Here is a 27,113-nt window from a genome sequence, read left to right on the forward strand (position 1 = left end):
CACAGTGGCTTTGGCCCACAGCTGCCCTAGCCCAGGGACCTGGTGGCAGACAGAAACAGACCTACTTTGGTTTCCATGGCAACTGCAGGCATCGGGAGGCTAACCGAGTGAGCCGCAGCCAACGAGGCAGCTGGTTTGAAGGGTGTTGATCTCTCTGCGGACCAGCAAGGCAGAACCACCAGGGACCAGAGGCAGCAACCAAGCCAGGATGAGCCGCAGGAGCTGGGCATTCAGAGTCTGCAGAGACCTGTCTTCAGAGCTTGCATATTGGGGAGGCATGTGTGTCCACTCACCCACGACCCTCTCTCACCTACGACCTCTCACCCACCCAATCAGGCAGAGGCACGTGCTGAGAAATGCACATCCACACTGCACTGTGAACACATGCTCACAAACTCAGACACCTGTTCACACCAAATACGCCCCACTTTCACCCTGCACCATTTCCACACTCAAAAACATAGACCCCTGCATACAAATGCACATTCGTCCACAATATATAAGCTGTACCCCTAGAAAGATCCATACTCACCCCAATGCACATTCTCTACACACACCCACATGCACAGATGGTGCACACACTCACCTTTAGACACACACAGACCCACATTTACAGGGAGAAACGCACACTCACGTGTATGCTCGTGGGGACATTCACAGCACATACACATGGACTGAGATCAGAGCCTCTGGATGCTAAGACTCAGAAGCTGAGGAGCCCAAACTTCCTGCAACAACTCAGAAACGAGATATGGTTCCAACTCAGCAGCATCACAGAACCCCAGCAACAACTCTCCTCACTTGTTGTCTCACGAACGGTGCCCCCCACTGAGGAAGCCTCTAATATTCTCTGTTTATTTACTCAGAGTAGTTCCTTTTTATGTACTCCATAAACACCAAAAGGACAGAAACCCAACAATCCTCACGTCGTGCAGACTTGACATAAAAATTCTGATAACAGACTCAGAGATGCATGTTCCTTGTGCTGTTCAGCTCTATGAAGAGGCTGCCCATCCCTGGTTCACTGCCCACTGGCCCCAAAAGGCAAGTAGAAGAGGTCTGCTGGTTGCACTCCTAGGAAAAAGGGACAAATTTACAGAAAAAGGGACAAAATCACAGAGCTAATCAGGGCTTAGCTTCTGATCTAGTGGGGAAAACTGACAACCGCAGCCTCCACCTACTGAGGCCCTTGAGAGCCAGAGGTCATGTGGTCACTTGGGGGAAGGATGGGGGACATTTTGTTGAGAATTTCTTGAAGCATATGTGAACATTAGTGGCATTATTTCAATACTGCCCTAATGATCATTTAAATAATATAGAGAAATGGAAAGATTATATACCTGAGTATATATTTCTGGCTTCCTGGGTGGCTAGTGGTATAGACAATGCAGGAGATGTAAGAGACTAGGGGTTTGATCCCTGGGTCAGGAAGATCCCTTAGAGAAGGAAATGGCAACCCACTCCAGTATTCTTGCCTGGAGAATTCCACAGACAGCGGAGCCTGGCGAGCTACAGTCCACTGAGTTGCAAAGAATCAGACACGACTGAAGTGACTTAGCACAGCACAGCACATATATTCCTATTACAATAATGATAGCTAATGCAGGCACAAAACGTCAATAAATGTTAAGCTACTGTTATTATTGTGATTTTAAATTGATACTGAAAATCATCTAGAACTTAAAATTTGGGGGTTGTGGAGATGAACCTCCTTATTTCATAGGGTTTTAAACACTTTTCAGTTTTAGCAGCAGCAGGATTGGCACCATGTAGTACCTCACCAAACAGTTTCACACACACCATCTCCTTTGAGTCTCTGAGCCTCTCCTGTGGGACAGGCATCAAGCTGGAGTGTGTGCGTGGGGTGGGGGGCGGGGGGGGGTGTCACAGATTAATAAGACCCAGACCCAGATATTGCGAAGCCCACAGTCCAGCAGGGAAGGAGTTGGGGAGCCACATCAAAACTGCAGACTATGCAGCCTTGTGCATCACAAAGGCCAATGCAAAGGGCATTAAGCATAGGGAAAGGGATCATGTGTTGATGGGGAAGAATCAGGATGAATCAAAGAGGACTGAGAGGAGGAGGTCACACTTGAGCCAGGCTGAACTCACAAAGTGGGTTTAGACAAGCCACATTCATGGCTGCAAAGGAGAATTGAGGTCCAGGTACAGTTGTAGAACAGTGGGGTGGTCGACCTGGGCAGCTAGACCCAGGGGTCCAGGAGGGTATGGAGAAGAATGGAGCCACAAAGGTGGCTCAGCAGTAAAGAATCTGCCTGCAACGCAGGAGATTTGGGTTCTACCTCTAGATCCAAAAGATCCCCTGGAGGAAGAAATGGCAACCCACTCCAGTATTCTTGCAGTAAAAGCCCATGGACACAGGAGCCTGGTGGGCTACAGACCATGGATGGGGTCGCAGAGTCAGATACAACTGAAGCAACTATGTATGCATAAAAGTAGACTCAGGTCAGATTCAGAAAGGCCTTGCACCACAAGCCAAGGAGTCTTCCCAGCGAATCATTAGGTGTGTGAACCCTCCAGACCTGCGCAGGTACCTGGGTGTCCAACGCATGTTTGACGCAGGGCTGTGGGATATGACTGGGAACCTCGGGGCCAAAGAGAAGGGTTCAAATTGCACCCTCCCAAGAACACAGCCAGAGCACAGGTCTGCACCCCCGCACCCAGCGCAGCGCCTGGCCCATACAAGGCCCTCCATAAACGTTTGCTGAACTGCACGGCGCCGCGGGTCACGCGAGGAAAATGAAATTAAGAGTCGGGTGACCTGGAGGGCTGGTTCAGGCCCATTATTGACTGGCTCCGGGACCCTGGACCGGAGATTTAACCTCTGGTTCTTGATTTCCACGCTGGTAAAACGAATCCGATAATGCCCTGACCTCCCTTGCTTAGCTGTTCTGAGGCTCACAGGCGGGAACAGGCTGAAGGCGCAGGAAGGCTCAGAGCGTGGGCCCAACGGGGGACCATGCGGGCCGCTGCCGCAGCCGGGGAACCATATACCGCAAGAGCTAGCTCAGCCATTAGCAATTACCTATGCCCCAAACCCACACCTGCGCTCCATTTCCGTTCAGGCAGATGGTGCGATTTGGCCGCGCGCCAGCGCGTAGCCCTGATCTGGAAGCTCGCGCACGCGCCCTGAAGCCGGCGGGGGTCGCCAATGGAAGGGGCCTCTGAGGGAGCGGCTGGGCGGGCACTTTGGAGAGGACTGGGACCAGTCAGACCACGGGATGCCCAAGGCATCCTTTCCGTTCCTGGAACAGCGCCCCTCTCCCACGGCCAAGGCAGCGGCAAAGCCAGCCCTTCCCCAATTCTCTGAAAGGTGAGCAGGGAGTGAAGCTCTCTGTTTCCCACGGTGGGAAACTGAGGCTCTGAAAGGTTAGGGGACTTTAGGCTGGACACACGAGATGTTAATAAATGGAGCCAGATGGAAACCCAAGTCTCCCGAGCTCCAAGCCCACCGTTGGCTGGCACTGCCCCAGTTCCTCAGACCACTTTGGCCAATATCTGGTGAGGACAGGAATTCTTCCTTCACCCAAGGTTAGCTTTGCCTCTTTCGCTCGAGCGCAGCCACCTTGCCATTTCCCATGCCAGGCGGCCAACTCCTGAACCACCGTACCACCTCACATCCCGCAAGGTTAGTGGGGATCTGAGCTAAGCATAAATCAATATGTTCCCAGTAAACTACCCAACTATTCTTGTCCTGTTACTGGAAATGATTGGGAGCTAACCCTACTACTATGGAATTTTAGACTCTGCTATTTGGAAAGAACATTTAAAGAAATCTCGTCTAAATGCCGAGCCTGGGCAGTATCACCACCACCAAGGGCTCAAAGGGCCTCAGCCTGCATGGCTCCCAGAACCCTGAGCTCATCTTTCCCCAACGCTGGTGATTAGAAAGTTCTTGCTTCTCTTCAGCTGAAACCCACCAGTCTCCTTAAGGATCCAGCTGTCCGTCTTGAGGCCACAGGGCACAAAGCAAATCTCCCTTTCTTTTCACAACCCAGCCTCCATTAGAAGGCCGCCTTCTCTCTTCCTGATTCAGAGGCCCCAGTTCCTTCAACCATTCCTCAAAAGGCATGGTTGTGAGTTTCTTTCTCAGGCTCCAGACATACACCTGTCTGGTCCTGTCCTTCAGAGCTCAGTACAAACATGTGTTCTCATCACGTGTCAGACACCATGCTGAAAGGGCTATCAGTGTCTTTCCTACGGCATCTCACTTACTCCCTCAGTCATCTCACTAACTCCTGAGGACAACCTCATCATTATCCCCATTTTTGCAGATGAGGAAACTGGGAAGTGAAGAACTTGCGGACACAGACAATCGGCAGAGCAGTCTCTGCTGCTCTCTGCTGTCCTTGCAGCTCCAGCGAACGAGAGCACTGGACTTGGGGTGGGGACTTCTGGCTTTGCATCCCACTCTCCCACTTATGACTGTGTGCCCCGGGCAAGCCATGCATATGATTCTCCTGATCTGTAAAATGGGGGTCATTACAGTGCCCATCTGCTAGGCTGTTTGGAGATTAAAACAGATTTCCAGATGTGACCCTAGGCCTGATACTCCCCACTACTCCCCCCCACCCCGCCCAGGAGTCCTGTGTGGGGACTCAAAGGGACCACAGCAAGTGAGGGAACTCACGTCCTATCTGGGGGTGCTGGGGCCACTCTCCAGGAGGGAGCCAGGTTCAAATCTCCAGGTCCCCCACCCGGCCTGGAGTCACTCTCTAAAATGATTTGTCAAGTGACAAGCAAAAATATATTACCAATTTAAGAGTGTGATTTGCCTGCAACTTTTTAATCCTCGGGCTGTTGTTGAATAGATTAAAGTGTCTGCTTTGATCCATGCATTTAGATGGAAACATAAATATAGCCATCACTTATTCTCTCAGCCGCCAGGATGGGTGTCACGCTGTATCACGCCAGCTTCCGACCCAACCGGGGTAATGTATGAGAATGACCTTTTTGCCATTCAAATCCCTCTTGACTTTTCTGCTCTGACCAACCTGAGCTGGCGGCTGCTGCCTACTGTGACCACTGCTCAGCTGGGAAAGGGTGGAGCGGCAGCTGCCCGGACGCCCCGATGCCCAGAACTTCCCCCCAGCTCGGCAAGAATAAATCTCCAGAGAAATAGATTTTGAAGAGGAATTTGGTACATAGATCTTCTGTCAGCAGAGCAGACTCTGGCTCAGCCGTTTTTCAGGCTCGCTGCTTATCCAGAAATACATCTATTTTTATGTGGATCTCTAGTGAGATTTCCTCTTTCCTCCTGGGGTGGGAGGGGGCGCAGGCAACCCAACAGGTCCAGGAGTGTGGGGGCAGGGCCTGTGGTGGCCTCAGGGGGCAGGCCAGGTCCAGGGTCTGTCTGGGGAACGCTGGGGCTCAGGCGGAGGGAAGCGGTGCTGAACCCTGGGCCTCCAGGCCTTCCTCCAGCCATCCGCAGGCATCCTGCCCCAGCCCTTAGTGGGACGTGGGCCAGCCTCCCGAAGTCTCCATCACTGCACCAGCCCCTCTGCACCCCCTATGCCCACGTCCCTGACCCCGGATCCTGAAGTCCACTGAGACCTGGGCTGTGGACACCTCCCAGACCCACAAGTCCACGCAGACTCGCACGGACACGCACACATCGAGGGCCCCCATCCGGTGCCTGCAAAGACTGCGCTTGTCCTTCGCTGCTGGTTTATTCTGGGCCTGCCTGTTGGCACTCGGCCACTGCAAACAGTGGGAGCCGGCTCTGAGCAGCCCCACGGACCAGCAGGTGACATGGCTGGCGGGGGCTCTGAGCAGTGTGCTGTGGCAGGCAATTAGGCCTCAAACAATGGCTCTGGAAATGTCAGAAGTAGCGGGGAGGCTGGGATTCACATGGGCGTTTGGCACATGGAGGGCCCAAGGGGTTGACACTGTGCTGATGGAGCCAAGAGGAAGAGAGGAGACATCTCCCAAAGGGTGCTCTCCATCTCCCAAAGGACCCTTTGCCCAGGGAGACACGCTTATGCCTCCTTTCCCCAGATCCCTGGAATCAGATAACTCCTTTCACTCCAGGAGCTTTTGTGCTGTGGAGAACGACCCCCCACACACACACCAGATAATCAGGGGAGAGAAGATGGTTCCAAAATAAGAAGGACCCCAGGATGGCTACCTCTGGTGCCCTACTTGGCCTGTCCTCTGTCCCCAAATTCTGTTCTAAGGAGTCCAAAGCCCTTGCCCAGCCAGGCCCACCCAAGGCCCTGGCTCTGGACTCCAGCCCCTGCTACTTTGGGGACTTGTTCCTGAATCATGCCCCTCCCTCTCCTCCAGCAGTGCCAGTTACTGCCTCTGCTGTTTTCCTGGCCTTGCCCCCTCCCTCCATGCTGACAGTGCCTGTGGGCCCCACTGAGCCTGGTGGGTGTCCCCACTTTCTCCCTCCACACCACCGAGTCTTTCCTCCTGGTCTCACTGAGAAATACCTGTCCCCCATAGAGAACAGACTTGTGGTTGCAAAGCCTGAGGGGAGGCAGAGAAGGGATGGATTGGGAGTTTGGGATTAGCAGATGCAGACTATTATACATAGGATGGATAAACAAGGTTCTACTGTGTAGCACAGGGAACTATATTCAATATCCTGTGATAAAGCATAATGGAAAAAATATGGAAAAGAATGTGTCTATATGTATGTGTGTGTGTGTGTGTGTGTGTGTGTGTGTGTGTGTGTGTATAACTGAATCACTTTGCTGTACAGCAGAAATTAACACAGTATAGTATTGGAAATCAACTATACTTAAGAAAATAATTTTTTTAAAAAAGAAACACCTGTCCCCATCACCACAAACATCCCATCACTGACTGCCCGGCCTTCATCCCACTCTCCTGCCCACCCTCTGCCTTTTCTAACCCTGAGCACCAGTGCCGCCCAGCCCCACAGATGGGCCCTCTCCTAGCTCGTCTCCTTCCTCTCCAGCTGCCCAGCTGTGTCTGCTCTTTCACTCTCTCCAGTTCTTCTTCCTCCTCCCATCTCTTGTCTGGTCATCTCCCAGTGTTCTAGTCCAGTTTCCTTTCTATCCTGTCTCCCTTAGACATGACAATCTACCCCCACACCCCCTCCCCAAGCCATCAACCACTGCTTTCATGGGAATAGTTCACAAATGAGTATCACCTGGTCTAACATTTCTGGTGAGTGTTCTCTCCTGCTCATAGGGCCTTCCAAGTGGGCAGGTGCTGTCATCCCTAAGTCACCTGACAGAAACAAATGCATCATCTGCCCTCCATAACCAGGGCCTCTCCCAGAGTGACTGACGAGTTACCATCTTGCTCCTATTTCCTAGGCTGCTGGCTCAGTTGCTCAGTCATGTCTGACTCTTCACAGTCCCATGGACTGTAGCCCGCCAGTCTCCTCTGCCCATGGAATTTTCCAAGCAAGAATACTGGAATGGGTTGCCATTTCCTATTCCAGGGGATCTCAAAGGATAACTCCTCCTTTCCCCTTCACTCCCTCCCACCCATCCACACACATGCGACCAATCACCAAGCAGCCTCTAGGTTCCTTTGAAATGATATGTCCCCTTCTTGCCTTTCCATTCTCATTACACCCAGGTTCCAGCCCTTATTTCCATTCACCAGGCCTAATTCAGGAACCACCTAATTTGCCTTGCCCCATGGGATAGACAGAATAACCCCCTCCCCAAAAATGCCCGTGCCCTAATCTATGGAATTTGGGAATGGTACGTTACATGGCAAAAGGACACTGCAGATGTTGAAAATTAAGGTTATGAACCTTAAAATAGAGATTATCCTGGATTATCTGGGTAGGCCCCCATCTAGTCATATAATCCCTTAAAAGCAGGAAACTTTACTCAGCTGAGGTCAGAGAGATGCAACAAAAGAGAAAGCAGGAAAATGGTCAAAGAGATGCAGCAGAAGAGGAAGTCAGTGAGCATCCAGGAACAGAAGGATTTGAGACACTGGTGCTGATTCTGAGATATAGGGGCCCACGTGCAAGAACTGGGGAGGGGCATCCAGGACATAAGGGTGGCCCCAACTTACATACAGCAAGGGAATGGGGGGGGGCCTCAGTCCTACAACTACAAGGAACAGGATTCTCCCTACCACCTGAATGAGGCTAAAAGTGAATTCTTCCTAGAGCCTCCTCATAGGAGCCCAACCAGCCAACACCTTGACTTCTTGTATAACCCAGAGCAAAGAAACCAGTCAAGCCAACCTGGACTTCTGACCCATAGGACCATGAATAATAAATCTGTGTTATTTTAAGCTGCTGATTTTGTGATATTTTGTTACAGTAGCAATGTAAAACTAATACACCCCACCATTATCCATTTAGCAAGCCACTGCTATGAGATCACCCTCACACTGCAGTACCTTTCAGGATTCCCAACCAGATATCCAGATATCACATATGTCCCAAATCTTGAGATGTTCAAGAGTCAGCCTTCAACTATACACTAGCCACATTCACATCCTCCAAAATCGCCTCAAGCATTCCTACCTCTGGGCCTTTGCTCACACTACGCCCTCATGAGGAATTCCTTCTCCTGTCCTCTCCCCTGTTATCCAAATCTGAGTCCCCCTCCTCCATGAAGCCTCTCAAACCTCCAGCCTGAGAAGTCTTGCTCCCCTGCTCTCTCTGCCTCACCCCTGGGCACTGGGTACACACTGCCTTTTGTTGGTGTCTGTCCCTCCTCAACACCCTTCCCAACCTGATGGCAAGACCACACCTGTCTTTTCTCTTAGATCCCCATGGTGCCTGGTACAGTTCTGAGTATAGAGTAGGGGTCAACAGAAACTTGCTGAGTAACAAATAAAATGGAAATGTTGCAGCCTCTGTGCTATTAAGCACTTAGATCCCAGGTGGGAGGACATGAGGGACTGTCCAGCCTGGACATAACTGCCAGGGACCAGGAGAAAGGGGCACAGCCCTCAGGCCAGGAGGCGCCTCTGCCTGTGGTGAAGTGGTAGAGGGGCAAGAACAATTCCAAACTGCATAGAGCCAGGCAAAATGACCCTGTGTCAGGAGCAGGTGAGCTAAGAAGTCCCCAGGTCAGACTGGGGAGGTCCAGGGACAGGGGAGGGGAGCACGAGGGGATATCCAATCTGAGCTCAGCCAGGACCTGCAAACTAGCTATCACCTCCCTGCCTGGCAGTGCCAGGGGACAGTGTGGGCTGTCACCAAGGGCCATCAGACACCCACGGAGACCAACAAAAGGCTGAGGAGGGAGGGAAAAGAGAAAAGAAGAGATTAAGAAGGCAGGGAAAGAGGGGGCTGGACAGAGGAGGGCTGGAGAGGAGAGTGGGAGAGAAGACAGGGAAAGGTTGTGAGGAGCAGAGAGAAGAGAAGTGGGAGGAGAGACCTGGTCTTCTCCCTCCACGGCCACTGTGGAAATACCACCATCCCTAGAACACCCCTAGCCCATGGGGTTAAGGTGAGGTGAGGGTAACACCCCACCCCCTTGGCCACCACAACTAAGAAATTATGTAGAGTAATTAATCAAAAGCTAATGAGAAATGTGTTTTCTCTCCCAGCCTAGCCCCACATCATATTCTTATTAGCTGAGGTTATTACAATAGTAATCATGCATGCTCCAGGCGCAAATTGGGTTTTTTGCTCCACTGCCACCAATTTAGAAAACCATTAATGGCAAGATAAAGCCCCCATGGCTCACACCAGGCCGAGCTCAAGGAACTGGCTGCCAGTTCCTGTTCCCACTCCCACACACCCACTGTCCAGAGAGGGTACCCGCCCCCCTGCCACAGGGCAGCCCCAGGAATCAGAAGGTCTGACAAGCAGACGGAGCCAAATATTGGTGGGATGGGAGGGGTTCTGGGCCTGGAATGAGAGGACCTCGGACTTTACACACACACCCTCCAGTACAATCACTAGGGCAGGGATAGTCCTCATGAAACAAAACATAAATGTGAGTTTGCCTCTGGGGTCCAGGTCATCCCAGGTCATCACCCCAACCTGTTCTCTAGAAAGAGTTGACTACATCTGTGATTCTGAAACACAGGTAGGCAATCAGGTATGGACTCTTGATGAAGTTTCCACTAGGAAAGACAAGGGTAATGCCTGGTCTGGTTATTTTTTTATCACTTACGATTTAAATGTTTGAACCTGTTGTCTGTAGTTCAGTTCAGTCGCTCAGTCGTGTCCAACTCTTTGCGACCCCATGAATTGCAGCACACCAGGCCTCCCTGTCCATCACCAACTCCCGGAGTTTACCCAAACCCATAGTGATAAAAAAAATAGCCAGACCAGGCACTACCCTTGTCTTTACTAGTAGAAACTTCATCAAGAGTCCATACCTGATTGCCTACCTGTGTTTCAGAATCACAGATGTAGTTTGACTACCTTAAAACAAACCTGATTTTGAAGTCTCTATCTACTTCTCATTAGCTGTTTGACTTTGAGCAAAACTCTTTGCCTCTCTGATCCCCAGTTTCTTCATCTGTAAAATACACCTTCAAAGACATTCTTGCATTTTTTGGTGAACTTTGTTGAGCACTTACTAAGTGTCAGGCATAGTGTGATGTGCTATTGATGAAGGGAGTCTCCCAAGAATGCTGGAGACAGAAGAAACAGCCAACATGGTGATTCAAAGGAGAACAGAACATGTGTCACAATATGTTCACATATTGTGAGAGGTATGAACCAAGTACTATGAGCATTGAGAAGAAGAAGGTACTACTTCCAACTAGGAGAGAGGGCAGATGTGTTGGAGAAGATGTCTGCTCTGGTTTGGAAGGACAGATGGAATGCAAAGATGAAAAAGTATGGCATTTCCTGCAGAGGGAATGGCCCAAGTAGAAGTCTGGAGACAAAAACACTAAGAGTGAAAATGATACAATAGACCAGTTGGACTTAATTGGTAACTATAGGGCATTACATCCCCAAACAACAGAATACACATTCTTTTCAAGTACACATAGAATGTTCTCCAGGATGGGTCACATACTAGGACACAAAACAAGCCTCAACAAATTTAAAGTGACAAAAAGAGATTATATCAAGCATTTTTCTGACCACAACAGTATGAAACTAGAAATCAGCTACTGAAAGAAAAAAGAGAACAGAACAAACACATGGAGACTAAACAACATGCTACTAAAAAACCAAAAGGTCCATGATGAAATCAAAGAGAAAATCAGAAAATACCTTGAGACAAACGAAAATGGAAACACAACTTTCTAAAAGCTATGGGATGCAACAAAAGCAGTTCCAAGTGATACAGTCCTTCCTCAAGAAACAAAAAAACAATCTAAAATAAACAACCTATCCCGCCTAAAGGGAGCTTCCCAGTGGCACCAGTGGTAAAGAACCCACCTGCCAAAGAAGGAGACATAAGAAAAGTGGGTTCAATCCCTGGATCAGGACGATCCCTGGAGGAGGCCATGGCAACCCACTCCAGTATTCCTGCCTAGAAACTCCCATGGACAGAGGAGCCTGGCAGGCTACAGTCCCTAGCATCATACAGAGTCAGACATGACTGGAGCAACTTAGCATGCACACATGTATATTACCTAAAAGAATTAGAAACAGAAGAACACACAAAACCCAGTCAACAGAAGGAAGGAAATAATAAAGATCAGGGAGGAAGTAAACAAAATAGAGATCAAAAATAGAAAAAAATCAATGGAACTACAAGCTAGTTTTTTGAAAAGTAACGAAAACTTATAAAACTTTAGCCAGAGTCACTAAGAAAAAAAGAGAGAATGCAAACAAACAAAATGAGAAATGAAAGAGAAGAAATAACTGATACCACAGAGATACAAAAATCATGAGAATACTATGAATAGCTATATGCTAACAAATTGGACAACCTAGAAGAAGTGGACGAATTTATAGAAATATACAGATTGCCAAGACTAAGTCAAGAAGAAACGGACAGTATGAACAGACTAATCACTAGAAGTTGAATTTGTAACAAAAAATCTCCCAGCAAACAAAAGTCCAGGGCCAGATGGTTTCACAGGGGAATTCCACCAAACATATAAAGAAAAACTGATACCTATCATTCTCAGACTATTCCAAAAAACTGAAGAGGAGGGAACACTCCCAAATTCATTCTACAAGCCCACCATTATACTGATACCAAAACAAGACAAAGACACTACAAAAAAGTTATAGGCCAATATCTTTGATGAATATAAATTATTAGCAAACTGAATCTAACAATACATAAAAAGGATTATACACCATGATCAAGCTGGATTTATTCCAGGGTTACAAGGATAGTTCAACATTTACAAATCAATGCAATACACCACATTAACAAAAGGAAAGACAAACATCACATGATTATCTCAATAGATCCAGAAAAAGTATTTGATAACATCCATTCACAGTAAAAATTCTCATCAAAGTGGGTATAGAAGGAACATATCGAAACATAACAAAGGCCATTTATGACAAACCCACAGCCAACATAGTACTCAATGCCAAAAAGCTGAAAGTCTTCCTGTTAAATTTCAGTTCAGTTCAGTTCAGTTGCTCAGTCATGTCCGACTCTTCGCGACCCCATGAATCGCAGCACGCCAGGCCTCCCTGTCCATCACCAATTCCCGGAGTCTACCCAAACCCATGTCCATCGAGTCGGTGATGCCATCCAACCATCTCATCCTCTGTCGTCCCCTTCTCCTCCTGCCCCCAATCTTTCCCAGCATCAGGGGCTTTTCCAATGAGTCAACTCTTCACATCAGGTGGCCGAAGTATTGGCGTTTCAGCTTCAACATCAGTCCTTCCAATGAACACCCAGGACTGATCTCCTTTAGGATGGACTGGTTGGATCTTCTTGCAGCCCAAGGGACTCTCAAGAGTCTTCTCCAACACCACAGTTCAAAAGCATCAATTCTTCGGCGCTCAGCCTTCTTCACTGTCCAACTCTCACATCCATACATGACTACTGGAAAAACCATAGCCTTGACTAGACAGACCTTTGTTGACAAAGTAATGTCTCTGCTTTTAAATATGCTGTCTAGTTCGTCATAACCTTCCTTCCAAGGAGTAAGCGTCTTTTAATTTCATGGCTGCAATCACCATCTGCAGTGATTTTGGAGCCCCAAAAAATAAAGTCTGACACTGTTTCCACTGTTTCCCCATCTATTTCCCATGAAGTGATGGGACCAGATGCCATGATCTTAGTTTTCTGAATGTTGAGCTTTAAGCCAACTTTTTCACTCTCTTCTTTCACTTTCATCAAGAGGCTCTTTAGTTCTTCTTCGCTTTCTGCCATAGGAATAAGATAATAGTGGCCACTCTCACTGCTTCTATTGAACATAGTATTGAAACTCCTATCTACAGCAATCAGACAAGAAAAAGAAGTAAAAGGTATCCAAGTTGGAAGGAAAAAGGTAAAACTGTCACTATTTGTAGATGACATGATAGACACAGACCACCCTAAAGTCTCCACACAAAAACTATTAGAACTAATAAATTAATTCAGCAAGGTAGCAAAATAAATATACAGAAATCTGTTGTTTCTTTATACTAGTAAAGAAATATCAGAAAGAGAAAGTGAAAAAATCCCATTTTAACATCAAGAAGAATAAAATACCTAGGAATATATTTAACCAAGGAGGTTAAAGACCTATACTTTGAAAACTATAAAACATTAGTGAAGAAAGCTGAAGATGATTCAAAGAAATTGAAAGATATCCTGTGCTCGTGGATTAGAAGAATATTGTTAAAATGCCCATACTACTCAAAGCAATCTACAGATTTAATGCAGTCCCTATCAAAATACCCATGACATTTTTCATAGACCTAGAACAAATAATCCTAAAATTTATATGGAATCACAAAAGACCCAGAACAAAAGCAATCCTGATAAAAGAAGAACAAAGCTGGAGGTATAAATCCTACCAGACTTTAGACTATGCTACAAAGCTACAGTAATCAAAACATCATGGTATTAGCACAAAAACAGACACATAAATCAATAGAACAGAATAGACAGCCCAAAAATAAACCTACACACCACACCTATGGTTTATTAATCTATGACAAAGGATGTAACAATAAATAATAAAGAAAAGACAGTCTCTTCAACAACTGGTCCTGAGAAAACCTGGCAGCCACATGTAAAACAATGAAATTAAAACATTTCTTGGAAAAAAAAAATTTCCACACACCATATACAAAAATAAACTCAAATGGTTTAAAAACCTAAATATAAGCCTTAAAACTACAAAACTCCTAGAAAACAAGATAGGCACAACATTCTTTGACATAAATTGTAGCAATATTTTCTTGGCTCAGTCTCCTTAGGCAAAAGAATAAAAGTAAAAATAAACAAATGGGACCTAATTGCACTTAAAAGCTTTTGCACAGCAAAGGAAACCATCAACAAAACAAAAAGACAATATATGGAATGGGAGAAAATAACTTCAAATGAAGAGACCAAAAATGTGTTAATATCCAAAATATACAAACAGTTCATATAACTCAATATCAAATATAAAAAATAAATTTAAAAGGACCCAATTTAAAAAATGGGCAGAAGACCTGAACAGACATTTTTCCAAAGAAGACATATGAATGTCTAATAAGCACATGAAAAGATGCTCAACATCACTAATTATTAGAGAAAAACAAATCAAAATCACAATGAGGCATCACTTCACACCTGTCAGAATGGCTATTATCAAAAAGTCTACCAATAACAAATGTTGGAAAGGATGTGGAAAAAAGGAACTCTCTTACACTGTTGGTGGGAATGTAAATTGGTACAGTCACTATGGAAAACACTATGGAGGTTCCTTAAAAAACTAAAAATAGAGCTACTATATGATCCAGCAATTCCACTTCTGGGTATAATCCCAGAAAAAAATAAAAACACTAATTCAAAAAAATATATGTACCTCAATAGTCACAACAGCACTATTTCTACAGCCAAGACATGGAAGCAACACAAGTTCCCATCAACAGACAACTGGATTAAGAAGATGTGGTATGCATACACAATATGGACTGTTAGCCATAAAAAAGAATGAAATACTGCCATGTGCAGCAACATGGATGAACCTACAGAATATTATGCTTAGTGAAATAAGTCAGACAGAGACAGATGAATACTGTATGTTATCACTTATATGTGGAACCTAAAAAATAATACAAATGAATGCATATGAAAAACAGAAATAGTCTCACAGATACAGAAAACAAACATATGATTACCAAAGGGAAGAGGGGAGGGGAGAGGGACAAATCAGGCATATGGTATTAACATATTCAAACTACTATATATAAAATAGATAAGCAAAAAGAATATACCATATAACACAGGGAATTATACCCATTATCTTATGATACCCTATAAGGGAGTATAATTTGCAAAAATACTGAATCACTAGGCTGTACACCTGAAACTAGCACAACATTGTAAATCAACTGTAATTCAAGTATTAAAAACACTGAAAGTGAGTAGGCTCCCTCCCCTGAATCTGGAGAAGATCACTGTTGGAAGGGTCTTCCCTCTGGATCATCCTCTTCCTCCTCTACCATAGTTCTACCCTCTCCACTGTGCATTCACAGGTGACACTGGCTGGACACAGCCAAGGGTGGCATGGGAGAGGGGTTACATCAGGACCAGTCCCTGGAGAATCTATGACACCCTCAGCAGGAGCACCCTCATACTGTACACACACACACACCCCTCCCTTTATCTGCCTCTCCAGCTTGGCCAAGGTTCAGTGCTGCTCATCAGTGTCAATCAGCTCAGCTCTCCCCTATGCCCCTCTGCCAGGACTGGGACACAGCTGATCACCAAGGCTTCCTTTTCCTCCCACAGGGACAGCACAGCTGGAGTGGCTCCAGGGCTTAGCTGAGGTGGATAACAGGGAGGGAACAGAGGAGTTTGGGACTAAACACTTTGAATCATAGGTTCAATAACCCGAAGGCTTCTCTAGCTCTTGGGCTTCCCTGGTGGCTCAGATGGTAAAGAATCTGCCTATGATGCGGGAGATCTGGGTTCGATCCCTGGGTTGAGAAGTTCCTCTGGAGAAGGAAATGGAAACCCACTACAGTATTCTTTCTCGGAGATTTCTCCTATGGTCATAGGAGTCTTACGGGCTACAATCCATGGGGTCACAAAGAGTTGGACACGGCTGAGCGGCTAACACTTTCCCTTCCACTAGCTCTTGGTTGGACTGTACCTCTGTAATAACAAGAACTCCTGCCTAGAAAGCGCTTCATAATACAAAGCCCTTTCCCACAGTATCTCATTACTTTAGTCTCCAAACAACCTGGGAGACAGATTTTTTCCCCATGTCTTCCTTTGGTCTATTCCAAGATTCACAAGGGAAGGGACCATGTCAGCCTTGTCATTCCTATATAAGCCCACTGCTGCCTACAGCACCCATCTTAGAGCTGGCATTCAATAAATGTTGCTGCCTGGATGGATGGATGGATGACAGATGGGACAATAATGGGTGGACAGGCAGATGGATGGTGGATGAATGGATAATTATCCCATTTACAGTTTAAAAAACAGAGGCCTTAAAGAGAGAAAGTAACTTACCGAAGACCTATCAGACAGCTACCAGCAGACCAGCACCAAGCCCCACTTCACCAGCTCCCCATCTGGCACACTTCCCAACACCCAAAACAGTCTCTCTTATTTGGTTTCTTGAATGTGCTCAGCCAAGAAATGCCATCCTTCTGACGCTCTGATTCTAATCCTTTCTCTGGCAATTTTTCAGAAACCAAGCTACTGCCAACTGGGCTCCCACAATAACAGCAGGGACGCCAAAGCCCAGTGATCATGGATTAGAGACAAGGAAACCCTCTGACCATCGTTCTGAGCACACCTGACTGCTGACTGTAGAGGAAAGATAGACAGTGGCATCTGGAGCATGAGGCCCCACGGAAGAACCAAGAAGCAAGTACAGACAGTGCAGGGTGGACAGAGCAGGGCTTGCAGCCACATAGACTTGACTCAAAATCCCAGCTCCTTCCCTCCACAAGTGTCTCCCCTCTGTCTCACTGAATCTGGCTCCCAACCTCTCCAAGTCTATCTCCCTGTCCACACTGATCGCACGTTTCTCTGAAGTGTGAATCAGTGAGGAGATGAAGTCATGGTCTTGTCTCAGTTCCCTGGTTGCCTCTAGACTCCTGGCCTCTCCACTCTGAACCCTGAAGCCCAGGTGTTAACTTTCCAGGCCTCCCCCACCCTACTCTGGAGGCCTTCTCACCACAGCCTCGTGACTCTGCCTGGGGCCTCACCCACCATCCCAAGGACGGGGCATTCTTCCTTGATCCTGCTTCCATCTCCACCTCTGCCCCCACGGGCCACATAAGGGCCCTTTCTCCTTCAGCTCCTGTGTTTCTGCTGCAGCAGCCTGCTTGCCCTTTGCCCCCAGGGCCACTCCTTGGTCTTCAGAGAAAACTTCTTCCCATGGTGAGTTCTGTCCCTCCCTAGGAGACCACCTCAGATACCCAGAGAGACCGTGGGCAGGCCCTCTGGCTCTCACTGTACCTGTTTTTCCCTCTGGTTTTCTAAGACCCCCAGATTTTTTTTGCCAAGACCAGAGTAGAGTCCTTTGCCTTGGGTCCAAGAGCCCCAAGAAGGCCCTCAATATACTTTTGGGCTTATAGGAACATATACACTTTTTGTAGGAATTGAAGTCCATAGCTGAAGGGTTCCCTGATCCCAGAAAGCTTGAGATTCACTGCCTAGAAAACCCAAACCCCCTTCCATCTCATCCATGATAGCTCAGATTCCATCCTTTGTAACTCAGTGTCAATTTTGCCCTTTCAAAGCCCACTTGACAAGATTCCTCCTACCTGGCCCGACATCTACATGAATTTTGGGGACATCACAGACTCTTGGTCCCTTCTCCATGGCCTTGGCCTCAGTACAAGCCATGGCCTCCACCAGGGGCTTAGTCTGTGAAGCATTCTTCCTACCACACCATTCTTCCTACCATATCTCCCAGAAAACAGAGCCCTCTGATGTGTGGGTGCAAGGCCCTGGAGGGTCTCCTTGTTGAGGACGGGGTTCTAAACACAGTGGATGCTGCATCAATACTGTGACCATTAGAACTTAAAGGGCCCCAACTGGTGGCCCCAACTGTGACCCTGTAGTCCAGCCTCTGCTGCCCACTGTAGATATGGGGTGATGGGAGGGTGGCCTGGGAGTGGGAAAGACACTGGAGTTACCAGGTCTCCCTTTTGCCTGAGACTCACAGAGGGCTCCTGCAGAGGAAGGTGGGAGAGAAGATGGGAAGCCACAGCCCATGCATGCAAATGAGGCAGCTGCATAATTAATCAACATCAAACAGTTTCATTAAGAGATGGAGCTTTGCGGCTGTTTGTCTTGAAAAAAAAAAAAAACCGAAACAGCAGGAAGGGGACAAGAGAAGGGAGGCTCAGACTGTTGAGGTCCTACTCAGAAGATAATGATGCTGCCCTCCGGGAGCCAAGGGGTCTGCAGGTGGTGACTAGGTCTATAGGGAGAGCAGGCTGACGGCCCCCAGGATGGCTTTAGCCCCCAAATCTTAGGCTTGGAGCTCCCAAAGTTCATCTTATCCCTCCTGGACAGGAGCGGTGTCCCTCAGCAGTCAACCTGCTAAGAACTGCATCACCCACCTGCACCCAGACCTCTTGCAGGAGCTAAAGAAAGTGGGTATCACCAGACCAAGCTCAGGGACCCATCTTGGAATAGCAGATTCTCTGGAAACAGAAAGTCCCAGCCTCTGAGCAGGGGGTTCCCCAGGCAGGGAGCAGAGGCCCTCACACACTCTGGGACTCATTGTTCAAAGTCTCCAAATGATCGCAAAGCACTGTGTGACAGAGAGAAACCAAACCAGGGGACCTATTTATCCCAAAATCTCTAGCTGTCCCCTCACCCCATGCACCAACTTCTTCTTTTACTCTAAAAAAAATGGAAAGAGGAGAGCAGGACAATGAGAATTCCTTGCCAAACCTTCCTGGAGCTAATGTCACAAGGCTGGAGTCTCCCTAGGCACCCAGCTGTGGCGAAGTGGCACCCCTGGCTAAGTTCCCATGAGCCAGGAGGTCACCTCTCAGAAGAAATCCTAAACTTTTCATGATCTGGCTCTGCTTCTCTTTCCAGCTACTTCCTCATGCCTATATTCACTGTTCCATCCATATCAAAGCACATTCCCCCAGCAGCCATGCCCTCTCCTTCCATGCTATTCTTTCCGCTGGAATGGTCTTCCTATTCTCTGTGTCCCCCACTGAGCAGACTCTTCCATACCCGACAACATCCAGTTCAAATACCCCTTCCTCTGTAGAGCCTTCCTGGATTCCCATGCCCTTATACAAGGTCAGGTATCTTCCTGCCTGCGCTCTATGTGATTTATGTTCTAATTATGTGTTTACTTGCCAGATTCTGGCCATCAAACCACAAGCTCCTTGAGGACAGGACCATATCTTTCCTCATCTTTGTATCACTAAGACCTGGGCTGCACTTGGTAAGTTGTCAAATGAATATATCTTTTGAACTGAAAAAGACCACAGACTCCTCATCCAGATGTTTGACTTTTGACAAATGTTTAACCATCCAGAATGAGAAGCTTATTCTCTTTCTGAATAAATCTCAAATCCCTAAGATTGGGAAAAAGTGGAGGTGGGAGAAGAGACCATCACTTAGCAGGTTGTGTTTCCAGGATCATGAGTGACAGTTCCTAAGAGGTCAATGCCTTAGGCTGAGTACCGGACCATAATAAAAGCCCAGTGTGCTGGGCCCTCGAGCTCTCTTCCCAAGCTGAGTGCTGCTTTGGGGTGACACAGGGTGTCATCTGGGAATGTGGTGGGCAGAAGTGATTTCAGTGCCCCTGGACTCCCACGGCCATGAGGCCTCTCCTGGTAAGGAGTCTCTCCTCTCCTGCAGGCTGAAGCTCTGACCAGGAACTCTGTACACCCACCCAGGTCCTCTTACCTTCTCTTCTGTGGCCCCTGCCACCTGGTCCCCTTTCCTCCAAACCGCTGACTCCTTGTGACTTAAGTTTTCCTTAGATGGCCAAAAGGGAGAGGATCCATTTTAAATTAACAAGGTTATTAGTAGTTAATTACCTGAGGTATCATTGTAATTGAAAAGAAAAAGAGAAGCAAGAGGCTCACAAACATTCCCAGGTGCCTGGTCTCTTCACTCTCACTGAGGGGAGGGCGAGGCGGGAGCAGGGAGCAGAGCCCTCTACCTGACGCAGCCCTGCTCACACCGTGGCCTTTTTTTCTCTCAGTATTTCCCCATGTGCTCCCGCTCATTTTCCAGGGGTATTTGGTGAGGGAACTAGACCTGGGGAGAGTAAGCTGCCTGCCTCACAAGCATTTCTTCTGTTGAGAAATGCTCAGCAGAAGCTATACAGGTGCAGGGAGATTCATTTTATATTGAGGGTGTGGGAAGGAGGCACAAATCTGAGGCCTCCGGTCAATATTTTTAATGATTTTTTAAATAATTTATTTATTTTTGGCTGCACTGGGTTTCCATTGCTGGACAGGCTTTTCCCTAGCTGCAGTGAGCAGGGGCTACTCTCTAATTGCAGCGCATGGGCTTCTCACTGCGATGGCTTCTCTTGTTGTGGAGCACGGGCTTAGTTGCTCCGTGGCATGTGGGATCTCCCCGGGTCAGGAATCAAACCCATGTCCCCTGCAAGCAGGCAGACTCTCCACTACTGAGCCACCGGAAAAGCCCCTTTTGAGTGAGTTTTTTATCTCAGATTGTCCTTAGTTATTCTATAATTAAGCATGTCTGGCATACATCAGCATTATTGATTTTTAGTCCTAAATTCACTGTCACCAGAGATACCACTGTGGTCAGGGATCGTCTCCCTCCCCCCCACCTTCTCCTGTCCCTGTCAGGGCGAAAGACTGCAGGGAGGGGTAGGGCGCAGAGAGGACACAGGAGGAGAAGCCCCTCCCTCAGAATGGCCAGCCAACCCCAGCTCCTGAGGCCAGGATGCCCCACCCCAAAGCCTCTTAGCAGAGAGGCCTCTCCTGCAGAGGCTCCCAGAGGCCATCCTGTCCCTGACACCTCCCGGAAGGAGCAGCGACGCACAGACTCCATCAATGCCTGCCTCACAACTGTCTCCCATTCTCACCAAATTGTTCCCTGTTTAGGGTAAACCAGCTGGAGGAGCTAAGCTGAGAGAGCCCAAAAGCCCTCTACCACTGCAAAAAATCTCCCTCCAGAGGCAAGCGGCAGGTGCAGACGCCCACACTCCTGGGCCAGGGCCCTGACAGAGGCACTGCTGGGTCTTCCGTGAGGAGGATGGATAGGTGAGCTCCAGCAGGAAGGCAGCCACCCAACTGCTTCAAGCCTCTGCGGCCTTGAGATGCCTGCTACACCCCTGGCCACCCTCCCAGTCCTCCTTCTTCCCCACCCCCTCCTTCTTCCCCACCCCCTCCCCTCCCTGGCAGACCCTGGCTCCCCTGCCCTAGGCTAAGCTCCCTCCCGTCTGTACCTGACTCTCCTGAGCAGCATTTAGCGCCTCCAGCCCCCAGGAGCCAGAGTGGTCAGGAGATTCCCACCTCTACCCAACCCTCTAGAGGCAACAAGAAAGAGCAAAGCAGGGAAGGGCCGAGCACACGGAAAGCCCACACACCACAGACACATGCAAGTATGAGTATCTCAAGTGTAACATCCATGTGAAAAAGTGCACCTTCCATTAAGATTCTTTTAACTGAGCATTTACTATGTGACAAGTAAGTAACATTATTGGCTGCAGTTAATGAATGAAGAAATTGGGGCTCTGAGACTCTAATGTGTCCAAGGTATGAACTGAGAGAGAGATATGAACCTAGCAGTCCATCTCTAAACTGCCTAAACATCTCTAAATTGCCTAAACTGCCTCCATGACATGCATGGTTTGGGGGTGGTGGGGAGGAGATGGTTAGGGAGCCAAGGTGTAATAAAACGTTCCTTGTCCACTCCACGTGACAAGGCTACTGCCCATTATAGGACCTAAGTCCTTTCTCCTCTCTTCTCCCTGACCCAGGCAGGAGCAGGGGGTCAGAGCCCTTGGTCAGGGGGAAACCAACCCAGCAGCAGGTCCATCCGTTCTCAGCCGCTGAGTTGTATAGGACTCTTTGCCACCCCATGGATTGTAGCCCACCAGGCTCCTCTGTCCATGGGATTTCCCAGGCAAGAATACTGGAGTGGGTTTCCATTTCCTCCTCCAGGGGATCTTCCCAACCCAGGGATCAAACCCAAGTCTCCTGTGGCTCCTGCACTAGCAGGTGGGTTCTTTATCACTTACCAAGCTGGGAAGCCCAACCCGCCAGCACAGACACCCCCAATCATGCCCTCAATCTCTGGCTCCCTGTCCTCTCTGGCCTTCCATTCACGCTTCCAAGGGCAGAGGGACCCAGCTGGGTCAGGAAGGAAAATGTCCAGTCTGGTCTCCATTTTCCTACCTGCAGGGCTGCTCCCTACCCACTCCTGCTGAGTCTGCACTATTCAAAGTCACCTTCCAAGTGTCTCCCATGCCAGGGAAGGCAGCCAGTGGGGGAGAAGTAGACGGGCCACTGATATGGGCAGCAAGGAAAGAGCAGCTCTAGTGAGCAGGGGGAGGAGCAGGGAGGCCGCCACACCACCTGGAACCTGGACTGTGGGCGGGTTCCAAGGGTGAGCCCAGAACCTTAGGCTGACCCCGGGACTCGCCTGTGGGTCTGGTGGGCCACGGTTGTAACATCTGGAACCCGAAAGGGCTTGGGAAACTGGAGGGGGTGGATCTGACACCTGCAGCTTGCCTGAGAGCATCGATGCTGCCAGGAACCAGAGATTCACTCCAAAGAAACTGCAGGCCCCGTCCTTTCTTTCCTGGGAATGGAGAAAACAAAGTAAGGTGGGAAGGAAGGGGCCTAGAGCCCACTGCCCCACCCGGCCCCCAACCCCCATGCGTCTCTGGTCGGGATTTGCCTCCTCCCTGGTTCTCTGAGGCAGCGGTGGAGTCGGAGCCCACAGATCTGCCTTCAGATTGCTCCCTGCCACTTACTGACTCTAAGAAAAGTCACTGACCTTCTCCAGGTAACAGTTTCTCTAACGTGGGAAACCACCCACCCTGTGGTTAATGGCAGCAGACAAAATGCTTGAGACACACACACACAGTTGGCACTCAGCAAACGTTAGTTTCCACCCCCTCTCCTCCCACCCCTTCCCACTGGAGAAACTCTCTCCCCCTTGGTGGGCAGGGCCGGGCAGTGGAGGGGCCACAAACCCTCCTCTCGGCACCATCCCTAGCTGGCACTGGCACTCTGGGAGCTAGAATCTACCGGAAACCCTGCAGGGACAGTGGGATCTTGGGGCCCTGTGTCGGCACGTTCTTGGGAACATGCTGGATCATTCGGGGGGAACACCGCGTCCTCCTGGGCACACGCCGAGATACTGTGAGGCGCCCGTGGTGGGAGCAGCCTGGGCACAATTGGGAGCTTCCTGGCAGTTACTGCAGTGTTCCTGGGATCCCCACCACGAGTTCTGGGGGCCTTACGGGGTCTCCACTGGAGAGATACTGGGGCACAATGAGGACACAGAGGGGCCACTGGAGACATACTGAAAGGTTACTGGGAAACTCTCTGGGGTGTCACTGGGAGCAAAATCACAGCCCCAGGCATCCCCAGGGCAATCTGGGACTGCAGGGGGCACAGCGCCCACTGGGGTCTCCTGGGGGCCACCGGGGCTCCTCACCCGGAGCTTACAGCTTCCATGAGGCACTCACTCTCAGCTGCTCTTCTCTTGATGAGGAGCCTGGTGGGGCAGGAGGTGTGGGAGGGAGCCTACCCGGGAGCCGAATGCCAGCCCGCACTGCCCCGGAGGAGGGAATAAGCAGCTGGACCTTGGGCAACAGTCACCAACTTGCCTGGTTCAGAAAACCAGTCCTGAAGGAGGAGCAGCTCCACTTGACTGCTGGGACTCTGCCTGGTGTCAGGGCCCCAAAGTCGGACCCCTACAGCCACCTCAGGTGAGAGAATACCCAGGGCTCCGGGAGGCAGGACTGCTGGCAGCAAGGACCCTCTCAGGGCTGAAGCTGTGAGACCTGGGGGGCGGCTGGCAGGGGCCTCATCAACCACAAGGCCTCCTCTGTGTTCCTGAAGCTGGAGCACAGGGATCTGGAAGGTACCCATAGGTAACGGCCTCCTTCTCCGTGACTGCAGCACTAGGGGGAGGTTAACAGCAACCCACGCCAGGCCACAGGCTCATGAGTGGGAACCCACAATCCCACAGGAGCCTGCGGAGAGGCGATGGGAACGCAGGCACAGCTGAGTGTCAGAGGGCTAACCTCAGAGTCCTGCTACACGCAGGCAGGCAGTGCAGATAACCACTAACAGAAAGGTCGAAAGGGGAAGGTTGAGGTCAGGTTCCAGGAAAGGGTCAGGCTCCTTTTAAAGATCTAGATATGATCAGACAGAGGAAAAAAAAAGGCAAGACAGACAAAGCCCCGAACTTGAGCACGTTCAATATCAATGAGCAGGTTTTCAACATCTTCTACATCCCAAGTGACTTCATCAAACATAGTCCCAACCTCCAAGGTGTCCACAACACCACCTTCTGCCCCACATCCCTCTTCTCAGAGAATAGCACCCCTCCACACCAGAAGCCTGGACCCAGCTCTGCTCATGACTACTGAGAGGCCAGATCCTGCCTTTTCTGCCTCATGACATGTCTCCTCCTGCTCAGGCCCCAGGCCACAGCTACAGTTCATCACTCACAGGCAGATTGCTGCAGGGGTGGGACCCTGCCTCTGGTCTTGCCCATCTCCAGTGTTGCTGAAGCGATCTTTCACCACTATTCTGGTCATCCCTGCCTCCTGCACAAAGCCTGCTCTTGCCACCTCATAACCCACAAAATACTATCAAAATTCCATGGGATAAAATGCCCTTCAGCCCGATGGCTCCCTAACACAATCTATCCTCCAGTCACCCGTAACTCCTTGTCAATCTCTAAATTTCTGTTCCTCTCGCTCCTCTGGGCCTCTGCGCATGCTTTTCCCTTGTTTGTCTCCCACAAATCCTCGAGATCGTCTGCAGCTTTTCATCACCAGCCCTTGGAACATGGAAGTGACTGAACGAATGAGTGGGTACTCATGGGAAAGGGTAAATTTAAAAACTCATGAAGGGATAAATCGACCTCTCAGGAGGTTGTAGTATCTTCTCCATCATGACAACGAAGAAACAGAAAGTAGAGCGACTTGCCCGAGGTCACACAGAATCAGCACCCTCATCAGAAAATCCCTGATGGGAAGGCCCAACACAAAGGAGAAAAGAGAGTAAGAACCCAGGATGGGGACTCCCCTGGCGGTCCAGTGGTTAAAACTCTCAAGCTTTCACTGCAGAGGGTGGGGGTTTGATCCCTGGTCAGGGAATCAAGATTCCACATGCCATGAGGTACAGCCAAAAGAAAAAGAAACCAGGCTGGGTTCAGGAGCATCCAGACAAAGAGGTCAAGGAGATGGGGCGCGAGGGTTGTGAAAGGTCAGTACTTGGTGGTCAAACAACTCCCAGTGAAGGAAGGGGCTTCAGAGCCTAGGTGGTTTCAGGAAGTTATCACTGGAGTCCCAGTAGGAAAACAGTGTCCTTCTCCAGGAATCAGAATAGGGATGGAGTGAAGACAGGATACTAGGATGGGGGGACATTAGCCAGTGCTGGACATGGTGACATGGGTGTGTGCAGGGCAGTCACTAGGCCTGCACTAATGGGGACTAAGCTCATGGGGGCCAGGGGTGGATATGTATTCCAGACTTAGGAAGAGAAATTTGGGAGCACACAGACTAGACCTCCAGCCTGTGCAAAACAAATGTCAGCTTATTAGCCCTGCGTGGTAATGGCTACCGGGGAATCTGGGATCCTTGGGAGGAAATGAAAACTTGGATGACCCTGCTGTCCCTTTTCCCCACTTCCTACCCTCTTTTCTGCATCCTCCTGACCCAAGCCCTCCCCAGGAGCCTTCTCTGTTTCCAGCATGCACTGCCCCTTTGAGTGATCAGAGCCCCTCACCAGGCCCTTGACCTGCTGGCCTGTTCTGTGGTCTTCTCTGAACATGGAAGATCACCTCCTTGAGGCCCATGGTGACTGGGGGAGAGCTGACTGGGGGAGAGCAGCAGGATGGATCAGTCACCTGCCCCAGGTCTGGCCCCAGCCCCATCCACACCTGCTCAGGGCTCTGGGCTCCGAGGCGGTGGGAGGCAGCTGTGCTCCAGCTAAAGGGCATGTTTTGTTAAACAGAATCCAGCTGCTGCCCTATTTCAGCGGATGGAGAGGGGCCTGCCCTAGAAAGCCCCAGCGGTGCTGCCAGGCCAGAGAAGCTTGGCCACTGAAGCAGCTACTACGCATGCCTGTCTGGGGAGGTGTGGCCTTGGAGAAGAGTCACTCAGCTCAAGGTACTGAGTTAGTTCCTCCTTGCCCCACCCCCCAGAACTGGGGAACCCTGGATCTAGGCAACATCGTGTACCTGTCCACCCTCACTTGAACTTCCAGGACTGCTGTGTGTCCCTTCACTAGGCCTGCGTGGCTGAACCAGGATATGCCCACCACCCAGAGGCCTGCTCTCCATCACCTCTGACCCAGACCTGAGGGAGCAGCTGGGACAGGCAGCAGAGGAGCTGTCAGCGCCCATCCTTTCAGGGTGACTGGCCTGCGTCCCCAACCTCCACCCCTGTCCAGCCAGTCCAGCGCGGCCGCCGGGCACTGAGGAGGAGCAGGAGGGGGCCTGCAGATCAGCACGGCCAGCCCCCACTCCTTCGCCCCTAGCAGCACTGAGCCCCATCATCGGGTGCTAATTAAATCCTCCTAATGAGGAAATAAGGATCCAGGAGCGGCTCCGCCATGGCCTCCCCAGCCCACCACCCTCGCCTCTCCATTGGACTTATCGCTCGTCACAGGATGTTTACAATAATTTTTAATTTGTGCAATTATTAATCACTTTTCTATCTGCCTCATTTGCATAATAATTAGTCATCTCACTGTTTGGCATGCCTATGAATGACAGTGCTTTAAATTGAATTAAGATTTTAATATTCTATTTTCCTGCTTTCTTCCCCCTCCACATGCTAATCAAAGTCAGATTTGGCAGCCAGAGGGAGGGTGGGGAGGAGGTTGGCAGGCACTGGATTTGGCCCACTCTGTACTCCTGAGAACTGTCTGGGAGGAGGGCTTGTCTGGA

The 27,113-nt window shown here is 49.5% G+C and overlaps 1 protein-coding gene and 1 long non-coding RNA gene across 5 annotated transcripts in view; one reads left to right on the forward strand and one right to left on the reverse strand.

Moving 5' to 3' along the window:
* The window catches only part of BUD13 (BUD13 spliceosome associated protein), a 310,128-nt gene that overhangs the window by 237,156 nt on the left and 45,859 nt on the right, over positions 1 to 27,113 (reverse strand). The window contains exon 10 of one of the 4 annotated variants that reach the window (XM_081546417.1): positions 12,189 to 13,222. The exons of the other annotated variants lie outside the window; for them this stretch is intronic. Within the exon in view, the coding sequence (XP_081402543.1) occupies positions 13,171 to 13,222 (52 nt within the window). The 3' untranslated portion in view covers positions 12,189 to 13,170. Of the gene's footprint in view, positions 1 to 12,188; positions 13,223 to 27,113 lie in introns of those variants that run through there. 4 annotated transcript variants of the gene reach the window in all.
* On the forward strand, positions 3,153 to 4,791 carry LOC145525618 (uncharacterized). Its single transcript, XR_014068326.1, has 2 exons — positions 3,153 to 3,334; positions 4,296 to 4,791. It is a non-coding gene; the product is annotated as an uncharacterized LOC145525618 (long non-coding RNA).

The sequence above is a fragment of the Giraffa tippelskirchi genome, chromosome 11 (assembly GCF_054371585.1).
Source record: "Giraffa tippelskirchi isolate mGirTip1 chromosome 11, T2T-mGirTip1v1.2.pri, whole genome shotgun sequence".
NCBI classification, from domain to species: domain Eukaryota; kingdom Metazoa; phylum Chordata; class Mammalia; order Artiodactyla; family Giraffidae; genus Giraffa; species Giraffa tippelskirchi.